The sequence below is a fragment of the Podospora anserina genome, chromosome 1, assembly GCF_000226545.1.
Source record: "Podospora anserina S mat+ genomic DNA chromosome 1, supercontig 1".
Lineage (NCBI taxonomy): Eukaryota > Fungi > Ascomycota > Sordariomycetes > Sordariales > Podosporaceae > Podospora > Podospora anserina.
The window spans coordinates 2,737,913-2,758,019 of record NW_001914859.1 but is presented as its reverse complement, the minus strand read 5'-3'; the positions used below and the strand labels follow the sequence as shown (position 1 = coordinate 2,758,019).

Here is a 20,107-nt window from a genome sequence, read left to right as displayed (position 1 = left end):
AACAAAAAATTGCATCTCATGAAGAGGTTTGAGAGCACCATTCGCGGGGCACCGTATTCAGAGTCCAATCCCAGATGCTGCGTGAGGCGCATTGGCTCGAGTCAAGCTTTTCCAGGCCGCCCTCGGCAACCCCAGCGGCGGGTTCCGCAAGGCCAACCCCGCTGTGCCCAGGCCTGCCATAGCAGTCATCTCAGTCTTATTCGTGGTCTCGCCGCCCTCTGGCTTCCCACGACTCCTGTTCTCTTGGCAAGCCAAGCAGCCAGCCAGACAGCCTTGGCATATGCAACCCGAAGTTCATCAACCACGAACTCTTGGCCTTTTGGATTCGAAGACAGCCCCTCGACGTGAAAGATCAACTTCAAGGACAAGGAGAAGGAGGACAGCCCCGAGTGCATCATCGCCGCGAGCCGACGTGCGGCCGCATGGGACGACGACACGCCGACACCACACCCCCCCCCCCCCCGAACCTCCTCTGGCACGCTTTCTCGCGACCTGACCCGGTCGCCCATCGCCCATCGCCCATCGCCCATCGCCCATCGCCCATCGCTCATCGCCCATCGCCCGTCCCGTACTGTTTCGGCCGACAGCATACCTGGTCCTGTCCGTCTCGACAACCTCTACCCCGTCGCACGCAATTGCCCCGTGCTGGATGCTCAGCAGTCACAGCACAGCAAAGCATAGATGGGCTATTCCAAGTCCGCCGACAACCGCGCCGCCGCCTCTGCCCTGGTGTCCGCGCAAGCCTCGACATCGGTTGACGACACATCTTCATCGCGCCGGTCCTTCTTTTCCCGCCTCAGCCTCCCCCTCCGCCAACGCGCCCGTCACATCACCGATTTCCACATCCGCCCGGCCGAGCCCTACCGCAAGTATGGCGCTGGAGACCATGTGTTGGGCGCCGTGATCTTGACCGTCGTCAAGCCCGTCCGAATCACCCATTTGACCGTGGCATTGCACGGCTTCGTACGCGTATACAAGGGCCCAGGTGCGCCCGCCAACGAGCCGATTGTCAATCCCGCCGAGATTCCAACAAACACTGGCCGCGGCGCGCGCCAGAAGAGCCACAGTGTTGGGCGCGTCAATTTGTTTGAGGACGAGCAAACACTCAGCGCCGATGGCCGGCTCGAGCCGGGCCGCTACGAATTCAACTTTGAACTGTTATTTCCCTCAAAGGGGCTTCCTAGCAGTATCGATGTACGTGTGCAATTTCCATCAAGGGCGAGCTATTGGCTGATATCTACATAGTTTGAGCGTGGCACTATTTCCTACAGGATCACTGCGACTTTGACACGTCCGCCATCCATCACTACCAAAATAGACCAGAGGTCGGCTGTTGAGTGCCCAATTCATCTCATCGAAAGGGTCGATATTGGTCCTCTTAAACCGCCACCGTCGCGTACTATCTACCTAGAACCAATATCAAAACGGCCACGGAAGAAGAAGCAACCTGGGCCCACATTAGAAAAGGCCGCCACCACCGTTTCACACGATCCACCAGAACGGTCATCCGATTTGGACTCGACTCGGGCAAATGAGAACTCTACCGAGGGCTCCTTGTCCGTCCTTGGCGATGATCAAGGGCATGGCCCACCAGCTAACGATGGCCCGGGACCGTTACAAAGCGACGTCCGCAGCATCAGCGGTGATAGCGCCCACACCAGCAGTACCACCCCGAGCAGGAACGGCGACATAATGTATACAACACCGTCGGTCATATCGCAGGGTGGAAAGAAGGGACCGGCACTGAAGGACCGGACCATCACAGCGACAGTAGAGTTGCTAAAAGGTGGCTGCCTTCCTGGAGATGTGGTTCCCATCAAGATCTCGGTGCAGCACATCCGCCAACTAAAAAGCATGCACGGTGTGATAGTCACTCTCTACAGGCTCGGTCGCATAGACTCAGCTCCCACAGGTGTACTTTCTAGGGAACTATCGCAAAGCCAAAGCCGCTCTGAGAAGGAAGAGATTTACCCCAAGTCGAAAACTGGGCTGGGAGGTCTATCCCTTTCGTCGGCCGGCTCTTGCAGTGTCTTCCGGAAAGACCTTTCCCAGGCTATCAACCCTCTCTGGATTGACCCAGCCACCATGAGCGCCAGCTTCACAACTCTGATCAGGGTTCCCGAGGACGTATTTCCAACCATCAAGGGCGTTCCTTATGAGATGATCAAATTTCAATATCACATCGAGGTATTGGTCGATCTAGGAGGGAAGCTTGCCGGCCAGATTCAAGGCAACAAGGTAGCTTCTGGGTTGCGAATGAGCATTCCTGGGGTCCCTCTGGGCCCGACATCCAGTGCCCACGACACCGGCTCACCTTCCGTCGCAACATGGGGATCCAGCATTATCGACACGGATAGGCTCCGTCGAGAAAAGGGCGTCATCTCCGTGTTGTTTGAGGTTATTGTTGGGACGACAGACAGTGAAAGGCTCAAGGCCAAAGGTCTGTCGAAACTGCCGTCGCCGGTCCGAACTGTGTCAGTGCGCGAAAGTGATTATCACAATCAGGCCCCGGACCATGTTCACCCGTGGCCTGCATCACATGAGCCAGGAGGCTACGGACCAGAATCGGCCTGCCCGCAGGATTACCCCCCGTTTCCTACGCCATATCCTGCCCAATCCACCCAGCAGATTCCCTACTGGGAGACGGTCCCGGCCCAACCGCCACCACCGCCGCCAGTTCCGCATTACATACCACCCCCAGACGTCCCTGACGAGAGCTCGCTCGACGAGAAGGAACGGATCAGACGCGCCGAGCAGAGGTTACTTCCCAGCCAACCGCCAGACGCACCCGTTGCCGCCGGCCCGTCTAACTCTAGCGACGTGGTCAACGGGGAAAACATCTACGACGCTGACGACACGCCCTCGGCACCTCCTGATCTTGCCCTCCCTGCCGAGTCGCCACCAGAAGAACCACCGTCGGCGCCCACACTGGAAGAGCTCTCGGGTGGTGCGGTGATGAACTCGACAGAGGATAAACAAGAGCTTGAGCGGCGACGGTTGCTTGCCGAGGCGAGCGCGCCGCCGGAGTTCCCGGAGGATTACGATGATAACGCCATGGCGGGGCCTAGTGGTTCGTCAATACCGCCGAGTGCACCACCGATAGTGCCTGCTGCGGTGGCGGACTTTGAGCCGACGGCGCCGGTGATTAATGATGAGGAGGAGGATTATGGGAGGCATTTTTCTTATGCAGGGGCTTCGCCGGGGGCGGGGAGAGGGCCGGTGGATGCGGTGGGGGAGGAACTGCCGAGGTATGAGAGGTGACAGAGCCATTTAATGCTCTAGGGTGAAGCATTCGTTTATTTTTCTTGTGGGCGGGTCACAGCCAGCGGACTTATTTTTGGGTTTTGATGGTTTTGGAGTCATTTACGGACAATCGTTTTCATGGCAACTTTTTCTGATTTCTGGACACTTCATTAGGAGGGGGGGTGAGGGGGTCTATCTTTCATTATTGTCATTATTTTTCCAAAGGAATAATGAAGTTGATGTTGTTCCTAGTTTTTTTTTTTTAACTACCAATCATGCCCCACCCATGAGTAAGATTTATAGTGATGTCTTTTTTTGGGGTTTTTTTTTTAATATGTTGGTCTGGGAAGGGTAGAGGAGAAGTTGTTGAGAATGGAGGTTGACATGTGGAAGAAGAAGGGAAGTTGAGGAGGGTTGAAGAGAAGAGGGTGGGGGGGGGGTTGGTTGTGGAAATTTTTTGAATTTTTGTTGAAACGGGAATTTGTATTATTGTATAAGTGTAATAAGAGTAGGGATATGTTTTGGGACTTTGTGCTGGAGTAGTCGGACTAGGAGTAGGGGTAGTATATAACTCTTTTTTCTCTCTCTCTTATGGTCTATTGATCACTTTTATGTTGCCTACCGTAAGCTTTCACGGTGGGTCCGCTTTCCAGGCAAAGGGGGGGGGGGGGGGAGGAAGGGATTACGTAGGTACCCTCGAAGCTTCATCTTGTAATAGCGTGACTAGGTAAGCAACGGGATCTCCAATCCTTAACCTATCACGCCAACTACACCCAGGAGGCCGTCAAAGATTGTCTTCACCAACTCGACTTCGAAAGATGCTCACCGTGTCCCAATTCGGAGTCAAGCAATGCTGGCACTTGGACATTGTTTACATTCAGCGTGGCAGGTTATGAAGATGTCGACATGAAAAAGCAGACATATCACCCCAGTGTGATGGGGGAAAACACACAAGAAGGGTTGGTAATTGCAAACAACCATGCTGAATATTAGCGAACGTATTCCACCAACCTAGCCCAAGCAGCTACATCTCGATAAAACCTTCCTATTTGACAATGCGACATCATAAACTCATAGATAGCAGACCCCCATCTCTCCAATATTAACCAATGGTATCAAAACCATAATAATAACCCTCATAAAAATCCTTGTAGATTTTTCCCATATTCCCCTCATTTTTACCATTTAAACCATCAACAAAGCGAGCGAAAAAGTGGTATCATCCAAGCCCCAAACAAAATCCCAAAGCAAACAAAACAGAAACAATCAATCCCCCCCGCCGTCTCACACTCCTAATCTCTGCACCAGGCAGCGAACCAACCCCTTTTATATCCAAGAAAAAGAGAAAGAAAAAACTCAACCCATCGACCCCCTTCCCCCCCAATTCCTCGATCCAGACCCAGAACAACCAACTGGACTCCCCTCTACCTCCACCGCCCCCTCAACAGGCACCTCACTCCCCTGAACCTCAGCAATCGGCGGCGGTGACGACGACGAGCCTGATTTTCTGTACTCCTTTGCCTTACCCTTGGCAAGAACAGCACTACTACTCCCCGTGCTCCCAGGCGGCGTCCCCACCAGCGTCGTGAACCCCGTGCTCCCAGGCGGCGTCCCCACCAGCGTCGTGAACCCCGAGCTGTTCCTCCTGTGCTGCTGCTGCTGGTCCTGCGGCGGAGATTGATACGCTGGCGTCAGAGCAGGTGGCTGGGAGTGGTGATGAGCCGGTGCTGCTGGGGCAAAGTGAGGTAATATCTTCGGTAGAGTCGGTTCCGCTGTGACGGTTGTCGTGGGAATCGTCTTTTGGTAGTCATGCTCGGGATCATTGGGGTCAAAGGGGAAGAGGGCCGAAGCTGGGCGTTGGGTTTGGTAGCGGCGGCGGCGGATGAAAAAGATGACTAGACCCGCAAGAACGAGGGCTAGGACGCTGGTGCCGGCTGCGATGCCTGCTATTGTTGTTGTGGGGAGGGACTGAGAGGGTGCTGGGGTGGAGGTGGTGGTTGGTGATGAAGATGTGGATGGTGTAGAAGAAACATCGGTAGAAGTTATAAGGGGTGGGAGGATTAGACTGGCGGTTGTGGTTATTGTTTGGACTACCGGGGGCCTGGAGGTTATGGTAAGGGTGGAGGTCTCGACAACGGTTGCGAGGGCGTGGAGGACTCTAGTCAAAAATTAGCATCCGAGCAGCAGATCGCCCGAGGTGGTTGATTCCATACCGAGTGTTTGTTTGAAAGACTGTCGTCACGAAGGTTGACGTTGTCTGAGCCATGACAGTCGTCGAGGTCGTGCTAACGACGTCGGCGATTTCTGTGACAAACTTGGTGATGGTGCTCGTTGAAGGATTTTGTCTCGGTATAAGTCCGCCAACGCCTCCTCGCCGTTTGTTTCTACTGCCTGAAGAGTTTTTCTCAAGCACCAGAGAGATGAAGAGCCTGGTGATGGACGGAACCTTGAACGGATGGTTGTTTCTGTTAGAATGCGGCACTTCCAGCAGCACAGCAGATCGTTTGGCTGGAGGAGCAGTGACGGTCACAGTCTTCCAGACGATGTTGGTCTGGGTGTCAGCGCTCGAGACAGTCACATCAACTGTCGATACAACGGTGGAAGACTCGATCTTGACCACAAGGATGGTAGCTCGCTGTGTTGCGATTCGGGTGGTGGTTTCGAAGATAGTCTTGGTAATCGTCACCGTCTCCCTACTCAAAAGGTTAGCTCTATGTTCTGGTTGTGAATGGCATTATGACTTACACGGACGAGACGCAACCCCCCTTGGGAGAACATATCTGGCCAGCCAAACAGCATCCCGATCCACAACATGGTCGTCCAGCGGCACAACAGTACTTTCGATCACCGTCACGACAGCAATTCCCACAACCGGAACATGAATCGACATTATTGTCGAAGCAAAAGTTTGTCCCATTCGCGAGGCAGTCCCGTCTTCCAACGCCGAAGATATGCTCCGTAAGACCGAGTAAAGCGGGTGTACCGGGGACGGGATCGCTCCGTATTGCCATGTACCGGGTCAGATCGGCCTCGGAATCATCATCTGCCGCAATGAAGCATAAGGCTTGACTGACGGCAAGTGCCAAGAATAGAATTGTGATGAGAGCAGGCAGCCGGCCTAAGACGGACGACATGGCGATAGCATACCATGATGCGATTCCCAGATCAAAAGGGACGAGAGATGGGAAGGCCCAGAGGTCATGAGTTTGCTCATTAGTCTAGCCGGATGCCGTGTTGCTCGAGGATAGGCTCCGGGTTGTACACAGCGAACTACCTTAGCCTGGTGGACACCGCGTCAGAAGACAACAAATCGACGCCTGAGACATTGTGGTTTTGTGGCTGCTGCTGCCATTCCCACACCGACTTCACCCACCAAGCTATGGTCAGCAGCAAGTGGCCACAGCCTGGCTGACCCAGCCCATCCAAGTGGGGGAGTAAACATAGCTACACACTTTGGTATACGGGATCTCGATGCTCAGCAAGTAGCTGTGGTACCAAGTGCTGCAGGCCGAGGACTGCCAAGGCCTGACTCGACTGGTCTGGCAGAGATAAAGACGCAAGTCCGTCTCGCCGGATGCATCTGGCTGAAGTTGGCCGGGTTGGTTACTGGTTGGAGTATCGGCGCGTCTGCGTTATAAGGCTGTGCGACTGATTTGGACCTCTCACACAAGGGCATTGTTCATCCTTCTCCGACCTCTGCAGCTGAAGCTCGATCGGTGGCTTTGTGGAGGTGTGGAAGCAGCCATGTTTTCGGAGAGCGCGGAGAAGGCGGGCTTGGACAAATTGCTTCTAGAATTTGGGATTATCGTATGATCTCACTCATGACAGTGCTGTATCTTCAACAAGTTGACGACAATCAGATTGTTGCTGAATGCTGATAGAGTGCCCGGCTATGTGCCAGGGACGAGCGGGATGAGCCGTCGTCGGATGGAGCTTGGCCCCATCCCGATCGCCCAGTGGGCCCACCTACTCTTTGGAGCGGGTGGGGTGCCCCGCGCTAACCCCTCCGACACCAAGAACTTGGAAAAAGGGTGCCAGACATGAAAGTCAACCAAGGGCCTGGAAGCTGCATTGCGAAGCACCTGCTGCTGCTGACGAACTCCCCTGACCGAATTCCCTCCCTGTATCTGTAACACCTCCGACCATGGACATCGACGACATCCTCAGGGAAGTCGACCCGACCTTCCATGCCGTGCCACAAGAAAAGCGTAATCTTCAAGAGTTAACGCGTGCCTGGATTGCCGAGCGATCAGCGCCCGAGCTTCTCCCGTATGCAAACAACATCTTCCAACAAAGTAACAGTCGCCGAACTGTCCGTTGCTAACCTGGCGGTTTTTTTTGACACCTGCAGCTGGCCGGCAGATGGCCTCTTCGAACGCGTCAATGATAGTATCAAGCGCCAGATCGAAAAGGTCGAGGAGATGACCGGCGACATGGACCCCAAGACCAACTTTGCTCTCATCGTCATACAAACCGAACTGGAGCGCTTCAAGTACCTCGTTCGAAGCTACCTCCGCGCTCGAATTTCAAAGATAGACAGACACACTCTACACTACCTCTCGACCGACGCGCTGAGAGCCCGACTTTCCGAAATGGAGCTAGCCTATGCGACCCGTCACCAGGCTCTTCTTCACAACCACTACCTCTCGTCGTTCCTCTCTTCCTTTCCTTCAGCCTTGCAAAACCTCAACGACTCGGCGGGTATCAACATGGTGGAAACTCCAGATCTTGAGTCGGCCGTGTTCATCAGGCTGCTAAAGGACACTTTGGTCGAAGGGCGCGGTGTTGACTCGGACGGTGCCATGGACGGGCGAGAAAGCGATATCGTCATTTTGCGATGGGCCGATGCAAAGACCCTGGTAGAAAATGGAAGCGCAGAACTGGTGTGATTTTGGAAACGCTCAAGAGGGGGCAGCATCGCGTGAACGCATGTGCTGTGCGGTGGTGATCTTGCGATATTTCAACCGCAACCAGGACTCGGCTCTGTGTGACGGACATAAGGACGCCGGCCTTTGCTCCGTTCCGGACACCGTCACGGTGAGGCGGCAGTTGGGCTGTTTCCAACATAAGGAAACTGCCGGAGGCTCAGACCAATAAAGGGGGTGAATTGGCGGACGAGAGCTTATCTCCGGAGCTCCCCATACCCAACACGTATCCGGACTTAAGGTTCATGATAAAACCATGATGCGCAGACAAGCTCGACGACTATATTTATCGCCACCTTACTATCACCCACACCACTGATTCGACAGACCGAGTCGACACACTCACCTCACTCACCATCCGGAGCTCATGACCGCAACCATGGCCTCACCAAACACCACCATCGTCCTCATCACGGGCGCCAACCAAGGCATCGGCTTCGAAATCGCCAAAAAGCTCGCCACCGAACACAAAGACTACCACATCATCATGACCGGCCGCCGCAAGCAACCGCTCGAAGAAGCAGTCAGCTCCCTCAAATCTCGAGGCCTATCCGTCGAACCCCTCATCCTAGACGTAACCTCGGACGCCTCCATCGCCGCAGCAGTATCCCACGTCTCATCCACCCACGGCCGCCTCGACGTGTTGATCAACAACGCTGGTATATCCGAACACGCCTTCGACAACATCCCCGACATCTCCCCCCGTCAAAAATGGGCAATAATCCTAGACACAAACGTCACCTCGGTAGCCATGGTCACGGACGCGTTTATACCCCTGATGGAGAAGTCCGCCAAGGTGAGAAGGATAGTGATGATGGGGTCGGTGATGGGGAGCTTGACGTGCAGGGCGGACAAGGGGCACCATTGCCATGTGGATACTTATACTGCTTACTGTGCCAGTAAGACGGCGTTGAACATGCTCAGTTTGCATTATGTGATTAGGTTTGAGAAGGCTGAGGGGGAGGATGAGGATGGGAAGGGGTGGAAGGTGAACGTTTGTTGTCCGGGGTATTGCAGTACGAATTTGAATAAGTTTCAGGGGCTTAAGAGTGTGGAGGAGGGGGCGGTAAATGCTGTCAGGTTGGCTACGATGGGAGGGGAAGGGGAGACGGGGAGTTACTCGGCTAAGGAGGGGCGTATACCATGGTGATAAGGGTGGCATGGGGGATTGGGTGGGATGGAATTGATGTCCATTCCGGTGTTTATATTGTTGCAGATTAATCTTCTGATATATCAAGCCAACATTTCGTCCAGCACTTGTTTTCTGCAATATGTAACTCTACACACGCAAGATTGGTATAAAGTGAAGTGGATGTCCCCTTTACAGTTTAATGACCCGTCGTCGTCGGTGGAGCCTCGTCCACAAGGCTACGATACGCGATCTCGATTTCCTCTCAGGGGCCAGGGGTCTGAGGGTTAATTAGCCTTGTCAAACCCACCTAATGACGTGACTCGGGGTTGTGGGGTTTGGTGGTGGGTATTTGTTGATTCGATTGAGAAGATTTAAAGTGTTTTCTTGAGAGGTTGGAGAATTGTATGGGGTTGCTGGCAGTTGGCATTACACTATGCATGTATGCAAAAGCTGGGACCTACATGCATATCCGCTGCTTTTGTGCATGAACAATAAGCGGAGGGGGGTTGGTTGGGTGGGTATTTTTCGGCTGGGGATGAGTGAGCTAGAAGAGAAAAAAAAAGGAAAAACAAGAAAGAGCTGAGGTTTGAGGGTCCAAAAACAAAGAATGCATAATCTACCATTTTGAAGCAAGGGAGGGTTGGCTGAGATAACACAGTACTGATGGGAAACAAAAACATCGGATGAACTCGTCCGATGTTGAACGCTGAGAGCAATGCTGGTGTTGTATCTGCCATGCCAATCATATGTTGAATGTTCCATTGGCTTCGATTACAAGGTGAGGTTGCTTTACATTAGTCTTGGGAGGTAGTCATACGTTCGTATCGAGTGGACATTGTGAGGCTGGTGTTTTTGCCAGCTCATATGGGGTCCATTTTCGATGGGATTGGACATGAAGGGTTATAGTGTATACGAATGTTCCACCTATGGGCTGAGGTTTTTGTCAGACTGTGGAAGAGAAAAGAAGTTTGATGGTTTGTGATATGATCCCCAAGAACTTGTCCAGCTCCGGCTGTCTGTGATGAGAAAGTCATGAGATGCCATGCCTGGGGGGCTCGGTGGCTTGTCCTGAAATGTCTCGGCAGGGGTTGTCCGGCGGTCCGCTTTGGCTAGACGCTTGTGCATGTGGTGCTGCTGCTGTTCGGACCAATGACTTCACATGCGTCTGTCAGTGTCCCTGACAACTTTGACCTGACCTAAGAGCCAGCGCTAAGGGTCTGGGGATTTTGTCTGTTCTCGATGAAGATGGGACGTTTGAAGGGCTCTGTGAGTTTCTCAAGATAGAAGATGCAGCCAACATGAGCAGCAGAGCATTCAGCTGTGGTTACACAGACAACAAAACAGACTGACACGAAAAAGATCATTTCCCATCTTTTAAGTAACCCATTACGCGATTTCCCGCCCGCTGATTGGTGCCCAGAAAAGCAGCAGATCGACTACGGACCACGGACCAGTTCGATGTGGGCTTGTCTTGGCGAAACCCGCAATTTCACCTCGGGAGATTATCTGTCCAAGCTGTTTTTCCTGCCCCCTCCAAAACGAATCCATGTCAAGTGACTGACTGGCAAACCTGGGGCCTGTGTGAGTGAGTTTGCGTAACGTGGGACAGTCCAAAAATCATGGTTGTGAGATGTCGGGGCAAAAGACAGAGAAGAGAGCGTGGCTGTTGCGTGGGAGTGAGTGACAAGAGCCCCATCTCGGATCTTAAAAATGGCACGGAAAATCATAGAATCAACAACCACCACCACATCTTTCATGCCTCCCCCTTGGAAGAGGGAGCCCTTGCCGCCTGTCGGGTTCCCCGCCGTGTGTGTGTGTGTGCCGCGCCGCGCCAATCGAAGATTGGATGGAGCGGGAAGGGAATGGGAAACGCTTGAGAGAGAAAGAGAGGACTGGAGGGATGACCCCCCCCTCGTGTTTGAAAAAGAGTGGACTGGGGGAGAAGGGTTACCGTCGTCACGGTCAAAGGGTACCTTGGTACCTACAGCTATTCACGCATTGGCAGACCAAGCAAACGCCCATCACCGCCCGAGGGTTGCATGTCCTAGCCTCTCCCTCTTTGTTTTTTTTGTGGGTATCATGGTAATGGCATGGGGATGCGAGACCACACCAAAAGGTGTTGGCTGGCTGAGAGCGAAGAAGCGAAGGCGCAAGCCGCAATAACGTAGCTGGCTATTTAGTACTCCCCCCCCCCCCTTGGCTCTCATTCTTTCGTCTTCCCTCTCCTCATCTCTTCATCATCATCATCATCAGTCTTGTACTGCCTGTCTGCTGTGTGTTGGATCTCTCTTCCTAATAATACTGTCGCTACCAACTTGACACATTCTTTAAAGTAAACAAACCCTCACTTTATTGTCTTAATATCAACATCAACACCACAGCCAAAATGCGCGTCACATCCCTCATCCTCACCGGCGCCCTCGCCGCCCTCGCCAGCGCCCAGGGCACCTCCACCACCGTCTCGGTCAACACCTCCATCGACCCAGCCACCGCCGCCCAAAACTCCCAGCAGGCCGAGATCCTCCGCTGCATCAACGCCTGCACCCCCGGCGACGTCAACTGCACGGCCAAGTGCAACCCAGTGCCCAACCCCGGCGAGCAAGATGTACGTCGTCATATCTCCCTCCTAAGAGACCCCCCTTTTGTGGTTGTCCCACATATATAACCACAAACTTTATTATCCCAAGCCACAACCAACCAAACCTTGATGACTAACACCTGCGTGCCCTCTAGGTCGAAGCCACAAACAAGTGCGTCTCCGAATGCCCCAAGGGCAACGGCACCGAAGCCGACAACCTCGCCTACGGCCAGTGCTACAACGCCTGCGTCGCCACCCACTACTACACCGCCACTCCCGGTGTTGCTCCCAAGCCCACTGGTGGCTCTAGCTCTGGCAATGGCAACAGCAACAACTCTGGTAACAACAGCAATAACAACTCTGACAACAACAACAACAACAACGACGACGATGACAACAATGATGATGGCGAGGAAGGCGGGAACGGCACTACCAACAACCAGGGGGGCAACCCCACTACTACTGGCGCCCCGGCTAGCGTGACCAGCAACGCTGCCGTTCCCGGTGCTGTTGTCGGCTCCGGGATGGGGTTGTTGGCTTTTTTGGGTGCTGTTATGGCTTTGTAAATGGGGGTTGATGGAAAAGGGGAAGGGGAGCGGGGGTTTCGATTCTTTGTGCGTAGTTTTGGGGAAATATCAATTACTTGTGGCTGGGGGTAAGAAAGGAGGCCTAAAAGGGTCGGAAGGGGGGAAATGGCATAATGTATGATTTGGATATTCTGGGTTTGGAGTTAGTTGTGGCGGTGTAATGGAAGGGTTTAATGGAAAAAAGAATTGCTAAAATTTGAATGATGATGCTTGTGGTTGCTTGACGTGAGATGCTGTGTCACTGGGTATTATTTGGACATTATTGAAGTGGCTGTCTGTCATATCTCTAATCCTTTCTTGTTGGGATGGTCGGCTCGATGTCTGTGATCCAGGGCAGACCGAGCTGCTTCATCTCGACGGCTAGTTGGAAGAGGTAGTCCAAGCTGGCGAGGATCATGTCAGTGTCTATTTTCCAGAAAGCAAGAGTGGCAATTTCAACAAGCATACCTCTCACACTGTGTCTTTGCTTTGTGGACATTATCCCCCCAAACATAAACACCATGCCTCCTTACCAACACAGCATACGTATCCGGGTACTTGTCCATTGCCTCCTCCAAAAACTCCGTCAGGTCCTCCTCATGCGCCGTGTTCTCAATCACGGGAATCACAAGCGTATCATGGTACCCAAGGTTCCCGCTCTTCTGGAAGCCCTTGCCGAACCCCTTGATCTGCTCAATGTTGTTGATGCGGAACTCCTTGCTTCCTTGCTGTTCGAGGATCAACGTCACGAGGACGGCCCAGTGGGAGTGGGTGTGGATGCAGCAGCCGGCATTGCGCTTGGTGAAGGCGGCGAGGAAGAGGGGGGTGCACTGGCTGGGCTTGTAAACCGGTGGGCTGCGGAGGTAGACTCGCTGGCGGCGGGAGAGGGATTGCGCCTGGGCGGCGAGAGAGAGGACGTAGATGTCGGAGGGCTTCATGAGCTCCTTTTGAACACCCGAAGGGGCGAGGTAGACTAGGTCGCTACATCGCGCTTGTTAGTTGGTGTTGGACTTATCAATGGCTGCGCTGGTGGTGGGTGATAGTGGTGATATGCGGGGTTATCGATAAGGAGAGAAATATTTTAGTACTCATCGCGAATAGAGGCACCACCGCCGGTGCCGGTCACCCAACCGAGAGTCCAGAACTTTGCGCAAAGCGAGGGGATCAAGTTCGCCGGGTGCTCGGGGTCATCAGACTGTACGAGATGGTCGTTGTCGTCGGTGGTGTTCTCGGCCGGCAGGCCGGTGGTTGGCGGGGTCATATTCGCTGCTAGTGGGCGGGATGACGGCGATGGATGGAGGCTGCGGGGTCGGATTGGCTGGCCGAGTCGGACCAGGGGTGTCTCCAAAAGGCCAAGGTGGTCGTTTGAAGGGTTTGGGAGAGACACAGAGGGCTGTCTATCTTTACCGGCAAATCTTGAGCAAGTCGGCAGTATCAAAAACGAAAATGAGGCTATTTGGGGCTAAATTGCGACAAGGAAGGCCGCTGCGGTTCGGAGTGGCTCCGAACGAAACACCACCCAACCTTACCCACCACTCACTGGTCTGCCGAGCGAACGAACGGGCGGACACTCGGCGGGACAGGCCATGCGGCGACTTTAGCAGCTCCCGGCATTGCTACTCAGGTCCACCCAGAGAGTGATATCGGACATGTGCACTTGTGATATTTCACTGGAAAAGACTTTGAGATTCTCGAGTATGACCAAGTTACTTGTCTCCACGTGGTTTCAGTGAGAGAACTTGGGTAATAGAGAAAGGAACAGCTGGTGTAGCGTTAGATAAAGCTTGATATACACTTTAGAGATAAGCCATACCAAACAGTGGATAAAGTCCAGAAAATGCAGTCAATAACTTGACCGGGGACCCTCGAGAGACCACATACCTCCAATTGCATATTTATGCCTCTTGAGGACCGGAAGACAGCTTGGAACTGGTTGTTCAATGCCGCCTGCTCAGTCAGCAAAAGGCGGAAACCCAGACCACGGAGCCGAGATATGTGGCCATCGAAGTTTCACCTTGAATCGACCGGACTGCCTTGTCTGGTCAAGTTAGGCGTACTACCATAATTACCATTCGGGAAACGGTACCGCTTCCTCTGGGCGGCGTGGTTTCGAATATTGAAGCAGAAGAATGTGAAAGGCTGAGAGTGGAGGACCTGTCAGCTCCAATGCCCCACATTGAGAAACGGTGTCTCCAACAGCCCCAAAGAACAGCAATTGAGAGCCATTCACATGGCAACGAGAAACAAAGAGCTCTGGAACATGAAAAATAAACAAAAATATTCAATTTGACACTATTCACTGCCTATCGCAAGAGCATAATGATCAGATGGGAGCATGTTCAGGAGCAGTTCTCGTGGAAATCTGGCCAATCGAATATTCCAAGATCTTCCACCATGCAGCGCTAGGGCCACCCCCACCCGGCTAAGCCAGCCTTCTGTCCCCGCAAGTTGGTGTGCCCGTATTGCAGGCGCCCCAAGCTCTAAGCTCAGGTGTTAGCTCTGTTAAAGACACGTTGTCGAATTTCATCCGCCGAAGCTTCAAATTCACAACGTTGGCTTTCCACAACCCATCGACAAGCTTCTTCTTTTTCCCCTGAGCTCTGGGAGTGACATCCATTGCCCGAAACCAACCATCGTGTCCATCTCCGCCGTTGAGGATATCTTTCGTTGTCTTTATCTCTACCCATAGCTGCTTGGAACAGCAGTCTACCTTCACAATGAAGTTCAACGTTGCTGCCGCTGCTGCCAGCGCAGCCATCCTGGCCGGTGGTGTCTACGCCGACGACCAGAAGGTGCTCAAGGAGGAAAGCTCCAGCACTGCCGCCGAGGCCTCGACCAAGTCGGTCCCCCCTCTGCCAACCTTTACTGTAAGTTTTTTTGCCCTGTTCCAATCGTCATGGTCTGCCCCGCACTGGCCTGGCCATGGCATCAATCACATCGACTGTTTGCTGACAACCGACTTCCACAGCCTACCAAGCTCAAGGCCCCATTCCTCGAGCAGTTCACCGACGACTGGGAGCAAAGGTGGAAGCCTTCCCACGCCAAGAAGGATACCAAGGGCTCTGAGGAAGAATGGGCCTACATCGGCGAGTGGTCCGTCGAGGAGCCCACTGTCTACAAGGGCATGGAGGGTGACAAGGGTCTTGTTGTCAAGAACGCTGCTGCCCACCACGCCATCTCGGCGAAATTCCCCAAGAAGATCGACCCCAAGGGCAAGACCCTCGTCGTTCAGTATGAGGTCAAGCTTCAAGGTGCGTTTTACTACTCCAACCTGCACCGAATCGCTCAACCTTGCTAACGTCCTGCTACAGACGGCCTCGAATGCGGCGGTGCTTATATGAAGCTCCTCCGGGATAACAAGGCTCTCCACCAGGATGAGTTCTCCAACGCGACCCCATACGTGATCATGTTCGGTCCCGACAAGTGCGGCCACACCAACAAGGTGCACTTCATTTTCAACCACAAGAACCCCAAGACTGGGGAGTACGAGGAGAAGCATCTCTCTTCCGCGCCCTCGGCCAAGATTGTCAAGACTACTGAGCTCTACACCCTCACAGTCCACCCCAACAACACCTACTCCATTGGCATCAACGGCGAGCAGGTCAAGGAGGGCAGCCTCCTCGAGGACTTTACTCCTTCGGTCAACCCTCCCAAGGAGATTGACGACCCCAAGGACAAGAAGCCCGAGGACTGGGTTGATGAGGCCCGTATTCAGGACCCCGATGCCAAGAAGCCCGATGACTGGGATGAGGATGCCCCGTACGAGATTGTCGATGAGGATGCCACTCAGCCTGCTGACTGGCTCGTCGATGAGCCCCTCACCATCCCCGACCCCGAGGCCCAGAAGCCCGAGGATTGGGATGATGAGGAGGATGGTGACTGGATCGCCCCCACTGTCCCCAACCCCAAGTGCGCTGATGTTTCTGGCTGTGGCCCCTGGACCAAGCCCATGATTAAGAACCCCGACTACAAGGGCAAGTGGTCTGCTCCTTACATTGACAACCCTGCCTACAAGGGCGTCTGGGCTCCCCGCAAGATCAAGAACCCCGACTACTTCGAGGACAAGAACCCCGCCAACTTTGAGCCCATTGGTGCCATCGGCTACGAGATCTGGACCATGCAGAAGGATATCCTTTTCGACAACATCTACATTGGTCACTCCGTTGAGGATGCCCGCAAGCTCGCCGAGGAGACTTTCTTCAAGAAGCACCCCGTTGAGGAGGCCCTTGAGGAGGCCGAGAGACCCAAGGAGGAGGACAAGCCCGCTTCTCCCAACGACCTCAAGTTCTTGGATGACCCCAAGACCTACATCACTGAGAAGCTTGACTTGTTCTTGACCATCGCCCAGCGCGACCCCATTGAGGCCATCAAGTTCGTTCCCGAGATTGCTGGCGGCATTGCCGCTGTCCTCCTCACCGTCCTCGGCCTCATCTTCGGCATTGTCGGCGTTGCTACCAACCCCGCCCCTGTCAAGAAGGCTGCCGCTGAGGTCAAGGAGAAGGCCAAGGAGGCCAAGGACAAGGTCGCTGAGGCTGCCGCCACTGGCGCCGAGACGGCCAAGGCTGAGGTCACCAAGCGCACCAACACGCGGAAGGCGTAAGGCTGGAGTAAATGAAGAGGGGATTTTGAGAGAGGAGGATTTATACCCAGATACCACGAGGTAGTCTCGGATACCGTTAATATCAAAGGGACAGGAACCGGCAGTCATGCAGAACGTGACGTGATCCGGATGTTATCAGGAAAATGGGCGACTTGACTTGATTGCAAGAGCACACGATTTTTCGTTCTTCTGTTTTTCTTGATTTGGGCAGGTGTATCCAGGCGTAAATGTATTTTATAGGCATGCGTGAGAAAATACAACGGCGTTAGTTACTGATGGTCATAGTTTGGTGCGAGTGTTCATGCTATCGCGCTATCACGCTATCTAACGAGTATCTGATCAAGTGGACAGAAGTGGACAACGAGCTCCTCCAGCCTTGCCTTGACTTGGAAGCTCACTGTGTTTTGATACCCCAGATTTCGTCTTGGCAGGACCCATGAGAGCTTCGTCCCCAGTCTAAACCTGTTGACAGGTTGCTTGTGCAGCATCCGATTGGAGTTCGGCAGGCCGCGGCTTACTGGAGCTGCGGAGAAGGGAGGCAAGAGGCCATGGCATGGCGGGGAAGCTCACCCGCTCAGTTCCCCTCCTCACGTCCGGTCTTTAAAGCGGCATTCCCCCCTGCGGTGTCGCTGGGGGGACGGATAAAGGGGGCCCCGTCTTTCAAGACATCTGCAGTTTTGGACAGCCAGTCGAGCAGGGGCGAATTCGCAAAGCTGCAGCAAACCATTCGGGGGTTAATATAGAAGCCGGCCTACCTAGTTCGACAAGCTATTGACCGCTGTCACATCCAACCCGTGTCCTATCCTATACCGCCCATCGGGCCAACCATTTTGGACTTCTCCCTTTCAACATGCGTCGTTTCGCATCCCGAGCTGCTGTGGCTTCCTCCCATTTCTCGTCCTCGCAACGATCAGCCAGCGCTCTGTTGGGTTCTTCGTCTCCAGCACTCAGAATGGCTCCCTCGAAGAACAGCACCCACTCAGCCTCGGCCGCCGCCGTGAGGAGGATACACGCCACCGCTCAGCACCTTCGTCCCGCCGGAACCGCCTCGGCCTACGGCCTGGCCAGCACGGCGACCAACTTCCCCACCACGCACGAGAAGCTCCAGACGGCGTACGACACCCCCTGGTTCGTCAACAACGAGTTCGTCAAGTCGGCCACCTCGCAGTACATTGACCTGCACGACCCGGCCACGAACGAGTTGATTACCCGGGTCCCGCAGAACACGGACGAGGAGCTAAAGGCTGCGGTGGCGGCAGCGGAGAAGGCGTTCAAGAGCTGGAGCGCGACGAGCGTGCTGCACAGGCAGCAGATCATGTTCAAGTTTGTGGGGTTGATTAGGGAGAATTGGGATAGGTTGGCGGCGAGCATTACGCTGGAGCAGGGGAAGACGTTTGCGGATTCGAAGGGGGATGTGCTGAGGGGGTTGCAGGTTGCTGAGGCGGCTTGCGGGGCGCCGGAGTTGTTGAAGGGTGAGGTTTTGGAGGTTGCGAAGGATATGGAGACTAGGACTTATAGGGAGCCGTTGGGGGTTGTGGCTGCCATTTGCCCTTTTAGTGAGTTGTTCCTGTTCAAGAGGGAAAAGGGAAAGGTTGGCTAATCGTGTGTGTGTGATGTAGACTTCCCGGCTATGATTCCGCTTTGGTGTATCCCCGTGGCGACCATCACGGGCAACACGCTCATCCTCAAGCCCTCAGAGCGCGACCCCGGCGCGGCCATGATCCTCGCCGAGCTCACCAAGAAGGCGGGCTTCCCCGAGGGCGTGGTGAACATTGTCCACGGCGCCCACCGCACAGTCAACTTCATCCTCGACGAGCCCGCCATCAAGGCTGTCAGCTTCGTCGGCGGCAACAAGGCGGGCGAGTACATCTTCTCGCGCGGCTCCGCCAACGGCAAGCGTGTCCAGGCCAACCTCGGGGCCAAGAACCACGCTGCTGTCCTCCCAGACTGCAACAAGAACCAGTTCCTCAACGCGGTGGTCGGTGCTGCCTTTGGCGCCGCGGGTCAGCGCTGCATGGCCTTGTCGACTCTTGTCATGGTGGGCGAGACGAAAGAGTGGCTTCCCGAGCTTGCCGAGCGAGCAAAGGCTCTGCAGGTGAATGGTGGGTTTGAAGAGAGCGCTGATTTGGGGCCTGTCATCTCCCCTCAGAGCAAGGAGCGTATCGAGGGGTTGATCGCCTCGGCCGAGGAAGAGGGTGCCACTATCCTTCTTGATGGGAGGGGCTTCAAACCACCCAAGTACCCCAACGGCAACTGGGTCGCTCCTACCATCATCTCCAACGTCACCAAGGACATGAAGTGCTACAAGGAGGAGATCTTTGGCCCTGTCCTCGTTTGCCTCAACGTTGACACGTTGGACGAAGCAATCGATCTGATCAATGAGAACGAGTACGGCAACGGTGTTGCCATCTTTACGAGGAGCGGTCCCACGGCCGAGACGTTCAGACGCAAGATTGAGGCTGGACAGGTCGGGATCAACGTCCCTATTCCTGTGCCCCTTCCCATGTTCAGCTTCACGGGCAACAAGAAGAGCATTGCGGGCGGCGGCGCGAGCACGTTCTACGGGAAGCCGGGGATCAACTTTTACACGCAGCTCAAGACGGTGACGGCCATGTGGAGCGCCGAGGATGCGATTAGCAAGAAGGCGGATGTGGCCATGCCTACTCATTCTTAGGCTTGTTCTTGGGGGCGATGGGAAAATGTGGTTTTGCATGTCATTGGTTTATACAAAGTTGAAATGTTTTAGCAGGCAAAAGAGGAAATATGTAGAATGATTGATGGATGATTTATACAATTGTTATAAAGACATGAAATATTATTGAGCCAATCCCTTCATGCTCTGTGTGTGTGTGTGTGAACTCAAATATTTGGATATGAGAGAGATGTCGGATGTGTGTTGTCAACTTTTGTATTTCACTACACCTGGTAGTCTCTCAGTATTAAAAATATCTCCCTCTCAACCCCTCAAACAGAGTAAACACTACGCCATGCCCTATGTATGCTATTTTATACAACTCCCCATTTCAACCATGTTTATACAACCCGCGCCAATTTTTCCCCCCA

The 20,107-nt window shown here is 54.0% G+C and overlaps 8 protein-coding genes across 8 annotated transcripts; 6 read left to right on the top strand and 2 right to left on the bottom strand.

The window, feature by feature from the left end:
* Nucleotides 1-681: 681 nt before the first annotated feature.
* PODANS_1_7730 (uncharacterized protein) lies at nucleotides 682-3,261 on the top strand (the record flags this gene model as incomplete). Its single annotated transcript, XM_001912960.1, has 2 exons — nucleotides 682-1,194; nucleotides 1,252-3,261. 2 exons carry the CDS (start codon nucleotides 682-684, stop codon nucleotides 3,259-3,261), a joined length of 2,523 nt encoding a protein of 840 aa, XP_001912995.1.
* Nucleotides 3,262-4,599: 1,338 nt separating this feature from the next.
* On the bottom strand, nucleotides 4,600-6,377 carry PODANS_1_7720 (uncharacterized protein; the record flags this gene model as incomplete). The annotated part of the gene is made up of 3 exons (XM_001912959.1): nucleotides 4,600-5,308; nucleotides 5,457-5,936; nucleotides 5,989-6,377. 3 exons carry the CDS (start codon nucleotides 6,375-6,377, stop codon nucleotides 4,600-4,602), a joined length of 1,578 nt encoding a protein of 525 aa, XP_001912994.1.
* A 1,010-nt stretch (nucleotides 6,378-7,387) lies between these two features.
* PODANS_1_7710 (uncharacterized protein) lies at nucleotides 7,388-8,132 on the top strand (the record flags this gene model as incomplete). The annotated part of the gene is made up of 2 exons (XM_001912958.1): nucleotides 7,388-7,512; nucleotides 7,595-8,132. 2 exons carry the CDS (start codon nucleotides 7,388-7,390, stop codon nucleotides 8,130-8,132), a joined length of 663 nt encoding a protein of 220 aa, XP_001912993.1.
* Nucleotides 8,133-8,535: 403 nt separating this feature from the next.
* On the top strand, nucleotides 8,536-9,318 carry PODANS_1_7700 (uncharacterized protein; the record flags this gene model as incomplete). The annotated part of the gene is made up of 1 exon (XM_001912957.1): nucleotides 8,536-9,318. One exon carries the CDS (start codon nucleotides 8,536-8,538, stop codon nucleotides 9,316-9,318), a length of 783 nt encoding a protein of 260 aa, XP_001912992.1.
* A 2,368-nt stretch (nucleotides 9,319-11,686) lies between these two features.
* On the top strand, nucleotides 11,687-12,361 carry PODANS_1_7690 (uncharacterized protein; the record flags this gene model as incomplete). The annotated part of the gene is made up of 2 exons (XM_001912956.1): nucleotides 11,687-11,904; nucleotides 12,034-12,361. 2 exons carry the CDS (start codon nucleotides 11,687-11,689, stop codon nucleotides 12,359-12,361), a joined length of 546 nt encoding a protein of 181 aa, XP_001912991.1.
* Nucleotides 12,362-12,751: 390 nt separating this feature from the next.
* Nucleotides 12,752-13,705, bottom strand: PODANS_1_7680 (uncharacterized protein; the record flags this gene model as incomplete). Its single annotated transcript, XM_001912955.1, has 3 exons — nucleotides 12,752-12,848; nucleotides 12,913-13,425; nucleotides 13,533-13,705. The coding sequence occupies 3 exons, from the start codon at nucleotides 13,703-13,705 to the stop codon at nucleotides 12,752-12,754; spliced, it is 783 nt and encodes a 260-aa protein (XP_001912990.1).
* A 1,456-nt stretch (nucleotides 13,706-15,161) lies between these two features.
* PODANS_1_7670 (uncharacterized protein) lies at nucleotides 15,162-17,044 on the top strand (the record flags this gene model as incomplete). The annotated part of the gene is made up of 3 exons (XM_001912954.1): nucleotides 15,162-15,311; nucleotides 15,413-15,695; nucleotides 15,756-17,044. The coding sequence occupies 3 exons, from the start codon at nucleotides 15,162-15,164 to the stop codon at nucleotides 17,042-17,044; spliced, it is 1,722 nt and encodes a 573-aa protein (XP_001912989.1).
* Nucleotides 17,045-17,894: 850 nt separating this feature from the next.
* Nucleotides 17,895-19,718, top strand: PODANS_1_7660 (uncharacterized protein; the record flags this gene model as incomplete). The annotated part of the gene is made up of 2 exons (XM_001912953.1): nucleotides 17,895-18,600; nucleotides 18,664-19,718. 2 exons carry the CDS (start codon nucleotides 17,895-17,897, stop codon nucleotides 19,716-19,718), a joined length of 1,761 nt encoding a protein of 586 aa, XP_001912988.1.
* Between the last annotated feature and the right edge of the window lie 389 nt (nucleotides 19,719-20,107).